Genomic DNA, 11,249 nt, shown 5'->3' on the forward strand with positions numbered 1-11,249 from the left:
AATATGAAAATCTGTTGTAATTCGAGTTAATACATTTTATTGATTTCCCTTCTGTTAGGTCAAGGATCAGGTTCCCAAGAGTCACTGAAACAACATCAATTGGTGCGAAGGTCTTCAAGCAAGGACAAAGATCGCCGGCTGGTCCGTAGAAGCTCAAGTAAGAAGAACAAAGAAAATGGAACTACTTCAACTTCCGCTACCACCGCGAATAGAAAACAGACCGGCTCATCTTCTGGAACTTCATCAAATCCTGCCGTGAATAATAATAGTTCTCCTTCGGGGGAGGTCATTGGTCATGTCGTTGGGGGCGGAGGGGCTGGTGCTGAGGCATGTGGTGGATCCACTACCACGCCGACTACTCCTGTTAGTTCCAAGGGAGTTGGAAACTCACCCTCACGAAACCCTGTCGCCGGCTGTAGTCAGGCAGAGTCTGTTCCTGGCGAGACCACTTGTGAATCCGACTATCTAACCAACATGGTTCTCGAAGCGGATTGCACTGAAACTGACGTTCAAAGTTTTCATGTTACTCTCACATACAAACCTCGAATTTAAATAATTTATCTTCATTTTCGTTATTAGGATTTTCTACCACATAGAAGCTAACACTTACAAAGCTTGCGATCGAAAAGTCCACATTGGGAAGTCTCACAGGCATTATTACATGACTACTAAACCAATACAAAGAACGTATGCATATTTTCCGTCTATTTTGGTTTTAGCACTGCGGGATTCATTCCCTCCTAATCACATAACAATAGATTAAGAAAGGTCACGAAGAGAATATTCATGAAATACAATTGACATACAAATTACTTGTGTGACTCATGTACATACGTATTTTTATCTCGTTAGAAACTCATGTACGAAATTATTTGTGTTCTGTCAGAAGGAAATATGTCCATGATGACGATTACAATTTTAAAATTCTTATAACCATCGTACTACTGGCCAACAGGGATTCGTTCATTAAATAATTAATTAATTACTGAAGCACCTAGTCAATTGCCTGGAATTATATAATTGCCTTTTGCTGCTAAACCCGTCTTCGTCACTTATACAATCCAAAAATCCTAATGTTCGTACAGAGAAGGACTGGAAACACATTCTATTTGATTGAGACTGCTTTTTACTACACGTGGATTTACTGAACTCTTTTCTTAGGCTACTAACACACTTACGCAACTACCCATTTACAAATATATGGTTTATACTTGTTCTGATAATTTCAAAAAACTTTCAATTCTTTTATGCATTCCACACAAATAAGTATAATGAACACACACTGACTTGGTTTTAGGACACAAATGTAACAAACTTTTATCTAACGATGCAACATTATTCATTCCACTTGGAATTTAATACTGCCTTTTCTCTAAGTTACGATATGACCACGATAAGCACCCGTATGTATGTATCCATTTCAAGTATGATGGTTTTAATAATTTGTAAATATGAAGTTATTATAAGAAATGAACGTCATTTCGTTGTCGATGACATAATGTATAAAAAAAATAGAAACACATTTTCATGCCAACTGAAGGAGGCTTGCGTTGCGTTGTTACCAAACCATGTTTCGTTACCTTATGAAGTACACCAAGATTCAAGTCCCTCAATGTTTTCAACTAACCTACTCGTTTATTTTTTGTAAGTGCAGAAGAGTTATCGAGCTTGATCTGTATTACAAGAAATACTTAAATTTCGTATATTTTCTTCACCTTAGCGTACGTAATATCACAACTGCTACTACAGAGTTAAATACTATTTACCATTAATTTCCCCTATTTTATAGGAGAATTTTGTACAAAAGGAATAAGATCCACTGCATAGTTTGTATTAATTATACATATGCAAAGAAACTTGTATTAACGTTTAGTGTGAACCAAGTGTAAAGTGTGCGTCTTTTTTCGTGTTGCGTAATTTTATATTGAACGTCTTTAGTCAAAGGGGCGATGCAAACTGTTTCATGATTAGCAAACGAATTGTCTAAAATTGGAATTATTTTTAAAGTTTTTGGTTTCTATTCTGGTGACGGATTAGATAAAAATTGTCATTTCATAATTTTGTATGTCACATTTGTGCACAGGGGTGCGAGTTAAGAATTTGGCGTAGAAAGATCCCCGTCTTACAGAAAATGAAGAATGAATCGAAAAGTACAAATCGTAAACATTTTGTTCACTAGAGGAATTTGGGAAGTTATGCTTATTCAACGTCAGTCAGCCAGCAACACACAACAACAGCATAATAAATACATAGTTGATGGATTACATATTTACAACAGCTTTGGACACACGAATTTTTTGTATGAATCCGTGTCATACATGAAAAAATTGGTGACAAACCCAACATCAAATCCAATACAGGTTTATTAACGAATTACACAATAGTATTATAAGACGTGCATACCAAGAAAATTGAAATAAGGTATTTGTTCACAAACAAACGGGGGAATGTATCCCCATTATAAAATTATATATTATTATGATTATTGTTATGATGATTACTAATATTATGTCTTAGATGAAACGATAATTAGACTAATGTAAGTTTAAAAAAATATTGTAATTACACATTACTGATTTAAATAAGGGGAATAATTAATCTCTTTTCTCATTATTTTGCGTCTCTCATCACTTCGTCTCATGCCAAGGGCTCACTAATCATGAGACGCTATGATGAAGACGAGACGCTTGATCAGGATATTTTTTTTATTGAAATTCTCTAAAAAAAAATACAACCAGTTCAAGATCAGATTATATATTGTTACTATCTAAATATACAATATGTACTACACCAGCAGTCCTTATTTCTGTAATTGTTAATGTTTTCTACACACACAAACTCACAGCTACATATATTACCAAACAAACAAGCGAAAAGAGCACCAACCAATCCAATCAAAATCTAAAAAGAAACAACACATTATAAAAAATTAAAAAAGTAATTCGTGTTAAAAAATGTGGAAAATTTGACGGATTAAAGTTCATAATGAAAATCAAAGTGATGATTGGTTTTGTCCAAGCCAGATATTTTTTATTTCTTCGTGCACGAACGATCAACTAATGCACGTTCGGTTTGATCTTCTCTGTTTCGCTGGAGGAATGCAGTGCCACAATTATTTTGTGGGACGAGGAAGCCATTACGGGAGGCTTTTTGGAGTAAACGGAAATCATTAAGAGACCATTAAATGCTCGACCGACTCTTTTCTCTCCATTTCCACGGAACATTCAACACCTTAAAAAAAGTCCTTTAAGCCTTCACCCGAGTTTGGTGAGATTTTTAGACCACGGAACACACGACCATCGTCAGCTTAACACATCTCAACTTTATTGCAGCGTTTGCAATAGTAGTTGAAATCATGAAATGGTGACTTTTAGTATTTTTAAATTAATCATAGTCCAGATTTTTTATAAGCTTACAAAAAATTGACCATCACAAATCCAGTCGCATAATGAAATCACATATTTTATCGGAATGAAATTAAGAAATAAAATCAGTTATTTGAAAATAACTGAAAGTGGGCTTTCCAAAATCCGAAAATCAGATCCATTCCGTCCCATCGTAGATTTTTTCGAAACTCGTCATCACACACGCTATTTTACATCTTATATTAATAAACTCCTGTAACTACCCCCAATTTTCTCACAAATTAAAAAAAGTATGAATTTTCTACACAAACTTTTTAACACAGACACAGTTTGATGGTCTCTTTTGATGTCATCTCACCTTATCCCAAAATACGCTAAAATGATGAACTGCATTGAAAAAGAGTTAAAAATAAGAATTCAAGTACAAAAAAATAAGACTTTGTCACCAAAAATTTTTTATTCGATTATTTATCAATGATTAATATGATTACCATTACAGATTTGATTCCGACTGACCAATTTAATGCTTCGATTCCACGACAATATTGCAATCACCGCAGAGATTACAAAATGTTGTTAAATTATCGCATTAATTACAGACACACGGAAGACGAATGTTGTTATCGCCGTACGGGTGACAGGGTCATGTTCAAGGTGTGTTACTCTCTCATGTAGTTAATCATCACCCTGTATTCTTTATTATTCATTTCTTTTCCGACGAACGCATAAAGTTGCGAGACCTCTTCCAATTAATAAAGTAAAATTAAGGTTCAGTTTTAGATGTAAAATCAATTATTTTAATTGGGCTGATAACCTTCTTCATATGCAAGATATGAGTCTAAAAATATATGATGCGATAAAGTGGAAGCCATACAACCTTCTAACTTAATTATTCTCCAATTAGGAAAATATTTGAGTGGCGATGGATAAGAGACGAAGTGGTCGTTTGTTGTGCATGGCATGGGATTACTCATTCTGGGACTGGCTTCCACAGGCCTTGGGAAATTATTCCAGAGGAGGATCGTCGCACAATTACATAATTAAGGGAGCAGTACCACTACCAACTACGTATCAAGTAGTATTGTTCTACTTATCGCATATCTACGCATCATAATAACGGAACTTTGTCAGGAAATTGGCAATTTGTCATTGAAATGTGGAGTAGTTATTACGTAATGCTATCATTATGCCATTCATTCAGGCAGCCAACTAAGCAGCGATGATGTCTTTGGGCCAACAAGTTAGCCATGAATAGTAAGAAAACACGATGCCTCAACTCAACCTCGAATTATTTAAGATGGTAATAACATAATGCAATAATAGCTTGTGTAATAATGCATGCAGGCAAACTACTGGAGGAAGGAAGATAAAAAATGTGCATTTTTTCGTCTTGCACTCATTTATGTACTACATAGTTGCTATTTATATTTATGGTTGTTCTTGCGGTAAAAATGTGGCTGATTAAAAACAAGGCAATCGCCCCTTGAAGAAATGCAATCCATAAATTGTGCGGCGTAAACAAAACTAATGAAGTAAGTATTTAGTTCAATATTTTTGTGGATATGCAGACAATCCACGTAATAAAATTCCAGCAGGGCGAGTGAGAAAAATTAATTTTATATGGTGCAAGTTACATATGCATGATCAGTAAATCTATACCAGTCCACGAGTCTCTTTGTCCTCTAAACCTGTCCCAACTCTTGATCGCGCTGTACATACATACGTACGTATTTTGTGTCCACGATGCTGCCCTCAATTCGATGTGAGCATTCTTTGGAGGGGATTTTTACAGGTTACGGTCCACCGATGGGGAGCAGTTGGAGAGGAAGAGAGGAAGTTCCGGAGGGGCTAAGTGGGCTGGAAGTTAAGCTCCGTTCAGATATGCTTCCTCTGCTCCTACTTCACTTTTCCTATTCACGATAATAATAATAAAACATTGCTTGCAAAATGTGTCCAACTTCCAAGTAGGTTGATGTGATTTTTGTAAAATAAGGTGTGCCAAACACAAGAGCATTATTAGGGAGACGCGATTAAAAATTGCCTTATACACGAGACGATGAGCAAAATGTCATTCTTAAAATAACCAATAATTGGACTAGCAAATCTTGGAATGAGTAGAATACAAGCGAGTGTGGGAACAAGGAGAAAGTTCACAGAGAGAGAAAGTCATGCTTCCAGGAGGCAGACATGGCATCATCATCATCATCCATCTTTCCCCTCCACTCTATTCTTGAAATACGACGTGGTGAAGTTGAGTCAGTTGCACATAATAGTTTCACTCCGTCTGGCTGGGTAATAACTTGATTCACTTCCTCTCAGCCTCCTCCCTCCCACTTTATTGATACGTAAAGGCCTCTAAAAGGACCAATTGTTGCTCGCAAAATTTTCAAAAGTAAGTAAAGTGCGAGAGAGCTGTTCTTCTTTGATCTTCACAGCTCCATCAGCCACGACTCACTTAGCAGAATCTACTTACTCCACGACGACTACTCTCATTCGGAGGAATTTCTCCAGTTGTGTCAAGAAATTTAGATTCTATTTCCAGACACTCTTGGTGACAACGAATTAAGGTTAATCATGACGAGGGGAGGACTGAGAATGTTCTCGGGCAAGAAAAAGAAGGGAAAATCCCTGAAATAACAATGTGCATATAGCGACATTCTGACGCACATGGAGTCACCCTGCTTAAAATAATGATCCTTTTTTCCCCTGATCGGTCAAATTCATTTTCCATGTTAACACCGTAGCCACCACTCTTATCCAGGTCACCTCCCGCATACTTAATTTCACTCAAAATCCTCTCCTCCAACCATTTCTCACTCCGGTAGAAGTTCCGCTGAGCGAAATGGATATGCTCAACGCCCACGTGGTACATGACTAGTGGGCAGAAGAGAAGGATGAGGCGAGCTGCTTGGGTAATAATATCCACCTAATTTTGGCATCATAATTAAGTTTTCTTGAATAATAATCAAAGTGCATGTTGTATATCTCAATGTGCAATTAATAACAGGATGAACAGGCTTTATCTCTCAAAATGTGCATCTACATAAAAGTCGTCACGTCGTAATTTGCAGCCTGTCTCGTTCTTCTTTACCGTGTCCTCTCTTGCCGAAAGAAACGACAGAAAGAACAGGTGTACACACCCAGTCGTCTTTTCACTCCTGAGCAATTTAACCGGTTCGTTTTCTCTGATGTAACTCTTGAGAGTGTGTCGAGTGTATAAACAAATCGGAAACAGTTACACCCAGCCAGCACACTTGGACTTTTGCGAAGGAGTAAATAAAGGTTAAAATCTTGTGTCGCAAAAGCGGAGATCGAATTTCCTCCAGACAATTATCCACTTTAGCTTCACCTTTGATCTTCGAGACGCTGATTTTATTTTTGCCCTATCCTCTACTCTCCCATACTTTTATACGTACTTTTGTACGTCCACATGGCAGAAGAAGGCTGGAGGAAGGGTGAAATAGGAAACAGGAAGTTTACTCTTGGTTGATTTCTTGTAAAAGATGTTATAAACTGTATAACAGAGATCAAATGTGGTCTGGTGGATAACTGCCTCTAGCACAAGTATTTACAATACCACCTCCGCCTTCCATCATTCACAGAATCTGGGAAATTTTATAAGAGGATTTTTGACACGGAAAAATCCAAGACATGAGTTGAATAAGAAAAATGAAAAAGAGCAACATCACTTGAACTGGTTCATCTCTTATCATTTCTCTCCGTTATTTGTTTGAGAAGAATTCAACCACTTGTGTTGATTGATGTTGAAAGCAAACAAATAAACTCTTGTATCGCCCGGAAATTAAAACCAAGAAAATCAATCTACACGGATCATCGGATTTCAAAAGAGGAACAGAGAAAGAGCACAATGGTAACAACTCCAGAGTTTCTGTGCTGTCAGGGATTCAAGTACATAAATGGAAAATGGAACACCAGGCTATTATGTACATAGGGCATACATACATACGTATTACTACCTACGTACGTTAAGTACCTACAAATGTACGTCTGTTTGCTCGCAATAACAACTTGTTGAATCTTTGTAATAAAAACTTTGCAGACTTTTCCGTGGTTTTTGTTAAAATTCCAGGCCAACTGTTGAGCAGGGTAGTAGGTGGAATTATTTCATGCCTGGACAGTCTCAACCTACCTCTACCCAGCTCACTTCTTTGACAATTGGTCATTAATCAATATGACGACGTGAAGGATTCGCGAATTAATTATATTTCTTCTCCTTTTTTATGTTCATCTCTGGATAGAAGAAAAAGTTAGAAAAGTCCACAAGACACAATTTCATATTGCGTTGAGTGATGTCATCGAATCACTGACCATGGTCTGATATTGTTCGCATTGTAAAAAGAACGACTGGAAAACTCAAGAGGAGCATATTATATTTCCACTCGCTCAAACTAGAGAAAACTGGATTCTCATGTGTATATACCTTTATGAGATTTGTTACATGTACGTACATACATACCGTTGGTACATATGTACACAACAACTGGTAGTTGTTAATTCCCAGGGCTTAATTCTATTGTGTGCTAATGTGCAATTGTAATGATTTTCGCAAAAAAAAACTGGGCAGATTTTCTGCTAGGTCAGTTCTTCCTGAAATTCTGAAACTCTTTTATAGTAATGTTCATTTTATTACGTAATTGTGATGTGATTGCTTTATACTGTGATCAGGGTATTTTGTATTTCGTCCACTCTTTGGAACCTGATGATGATGTAATTCGGTGTGTGTGTGTGATTGATGGCCGGTGAATGAAAGGGTGAAACTTGTACGTAAGCTTTGATACAGGAGACGACGTGCAGGGTCAACTGTCCATTTCGTAAAAACCTTTCCCATGTTCTCCATTCGTAATACCCGAGAGTTTCTGACAGATTTTTATAAAAAGTTTTCCGTCCGGTATACCAGACAAGTGCTGGAATATGTACATATACATAGGTACATATGTAAGCATGCTTATATATTGCGTGCGGTAACCACATCCTTTAATCCTCATTAAGAATAATCCTCATTTTTTGCAGATATGTAATCTTCGGATAAATTTAAAAATTGAGAAGATTTGTATAATCAAAGATTGTCTAATTGTAAATAGTAGCGTTTTATGCAACTGATGATATAATGAAGATGGTTTATTTTGCATTGATACATTTAAGCGTTTACAAACCTGCACGAATAGGAGTACAATTTAATTTAAGAGCTGATTTGGATATAAAGATAAGATGCAGATATAAAACGATCAAAGTAACAAGATTGCCTTGAGCGGAGTCATTAATAAAATGCTACACTTCTTCTCCAGGCCAGCCAACACGAAGCCATTTTGCCAAATTGGATCAAAATTTCGTCCACAAGAAGTAATTCTTTTAGAATCAATGTTTACCTCGAAAAATTAGAATGCATCATCCACCTCAGGTGACACATTGTTTAATCGTTATGCACTAGCTAACCAACCAAGAAATAATAAGTGCGTCAGTTCAGTTCGCATCCACATAATATGCAAAACTAGATACCTCATGGATCCAGTTATTTCGAGTTCCTTATTGATGTGTTTTTCTATGAATTGTTGACCCACCACACGGCTCACTGACTAAATTTCATTTTACAAAAACGATAAATAAATACCAACAAATTAATTCAAGATTAACTTGGTGTGAGTAACAATGCAACAAGTTGGTTCAGTTCTGTGAGGATTGCGGGTTAAAGATACTGCATCTTTCGATTGACGTCAATTTCATGGAATTTAATGAGCAAGAAAAAGCATTGCAGATTTTCCGGTACCTAACGACTTGATAGATTTAGGGTTTTTACCATATTCACCCCTTCTACACAACCATGAAAGTACTTACATAAGTGTCCACTTATTAAGCACACCTTCATATTTTACGAGAATCAGGCGAATTTATTGATTTCATAAACTGTCTGCCTACTCGAAAGTTGTAAGAAATCAGACAAATTATTCAAACGAATACAATTATTTCACTTAATTATTCAACTTTTCCCAGTATCTGTAATTGAGAGGATGAGCTATGCAATTAGCAAACCAGCCCAGAATTTTTGGGAATCCTCGTATTGAACTCTTAAAAAGTTCTGCAACGAGATATTAAGTATGTACGTCTAAAAGGATCAAAGGGCAGATAAATGTAAAATCTTTGCTACTACCTCCGTCTCGGAATAAGTGGTGCAATCAAAAGAAAATCAATAATCACATCAAGGCGAAGATGAACTATAAAAATGAAAATAAGGTCACGCTCAACCTATCACATGATCTTCATAATCACGTTCAGAGTGGAATTGTTGAAACAAAAACCAGCACAATGCATACTTTTGTATGTGATTAATTGTACATATTTAGTGGAAGGAGAAGAGGCGATGCATAATTTTTACCCAAAAACGTAAAGCACACCCAACCAAACCATCAATTTAATTTTATTAACTGGAAGATCTCCCAGACTGGACTCTGGCCATGCGTGCGTGCATTATTCCACACCACCAACAATGAAATGGGTGTCCTTATACATAGCTCTTAATTACATTGGATTAAAAACGATGATGAATTTGTTGGCCAACCTTCACCTTGCAATTTGCATACTTTTTTTGACAAGTTGATTATTACGTAAACAATAACTAGTCAATTAACGTTGTGAATCCTACGGTAGGTGAAACGTAAGTGTATTGCCCTCACAATCTTCTGGTATGATTCAGGAAATGTCAACAAAATTGTGGAAATTATGGGATAACTTTTACATATTTCGGCCTTGCCAGCTCCCACAGGAAGGAGCTTTTAACAGAAAATGGCAAAAAGCATTGCATTGGACTTTGGAGAAGGAGGATTTGAAGAAGAAGGTGAGATTGCTACTCAGCCGATGATCAGGATCTTCGATATGATAATGAGTGAACTATAATTTCTACAAGTTTTTTACCAAAATAAAATCGTTAAGGATTTTTACACAAGACACACAATGCATGTGTACACACACACGTCTGAAAGTTATGCAATTTGGTAAGTTTGGGTTTGCTACTGCTCATCGCTGACTGAAATCACAGTGAAGAGAATGGCCGAGCCGAGATGGGATAGAAGATCGAGCTCCATTAATTAATTATGCAGACGGCCTTCGAAGGAATTTTTTTCCCTCTTCGGTTGACTCTCTGTATGCATGAAGATAACTCTGCAATTTGTAATTGTTCCATATTTTTGACATGAGCTGCGAAATACGATAGGACCAGTTATAATACACACACTAGATTCACAGTTAATCAAGGGACCTGGAAATTTTTACAAAATGGAAGCGAAAAATAAATACGCGTGTGTTGGTAGGTGATTAATTCGATTAATAAGAGGAGATTTCACTTTTTTATGCAAAATTCTTGGCATAATTGGCAAATTGCCTAGACTAGACTGGAGTCCTCGATTGCTGGAGTCGTATGATTGCAACATTCATCTCATGCATAATAATAATGTCTTTATGCAGGAATTTCGTAATCTGGGTGTAAAGTTGTAAAGTTTGTCGTGTCAGTTGTCAATTAGTGAAAAAATGTTTCAACAAATCAAATCTGTTGTAAGCAAAAGTGGAACAGATTTTTCAGTGTTACCTTTACAATTTTTTGCACCATTTTATGGAATATATTTCAATAATGATTCCTTTGTTCTCGTAAAAACTACCCTTCGTCGTCGTCGTAGCACAGGAGACGTCGCGCAAACAAATTGAACACTCTGCAATTTAAGGAAACTAACCACACGGTAGTTTCCAATAAAAATTTAATAATCGTTAATTATTCAGTTCATTGTATCCAAGTTTTTATTGACGTCAAGCAAAGCCAACAAGCAGGGAATTTGTTTCATTCATGCGTTCCTCTCTATCATGGTAATGACGTTCTGC

At 36.5% G+C, this 11,249-nt stretch overlaps 1 protein-coding gene and 1 long non-coding RNA gene across 7 annotated transcripts in view; one reads left to right on the forward strand and one right to left on the reverse strand.

The window, feature by feature from the left end:
• LOC110862067 (unconventional myosin-IXAb) overlaps positions 1–2,992 on the forward strand; it is a 27,384-nt gene extending 24,392 nt beyond the window's left edge. For all 6 annotated transcript variants that reach the window (XM_035845207.1, XM_035845211.1, XM_022111219.2 and 3 more), the window contains one exon: positions 59–2,992. In XM_035845207.1, coding sequence (XP_035701100.1) covers positions 59–552 — 494 coding nt within the window. In that variant the 3' untranslated portion in view covers positions 553–2,992. The remainder of the gene's footprint in view (positions 1–58) is intronic.
• LOC118433355 lies at positions 2,290–4,286 on the reverse strand. The gene is made up of 2 exons (XR_004833338.1): positions 3,857–4,286; positions 2,290–3,752 (listed from the first exon to the last, which is right to left on the reverse strand). It is a non-coding gene; the product is annotated as an uncharacterized LOC118433355 (long non-coding RNA).
• Between the last annotated feature and the right edge of the window lie 6,963 nt (positions 4,287–11,249).

This window comes from Folsomia candida, unplaced genomic scaffold, assembly GCF_002217175.1.
Source record: "Folsomia candida strain VU population unplaced genomic scaffold, ASM221717v1 Fcan01_Sc048, whole genome shotgun sequence".
In the NCBI taxonomy this organism is placed as follows: Eukaryota; Metazoa; Arthropoda; class Collembola; order Entomobryomorpha; family Isotomidae; genus Folsomia; species Folsomia candida.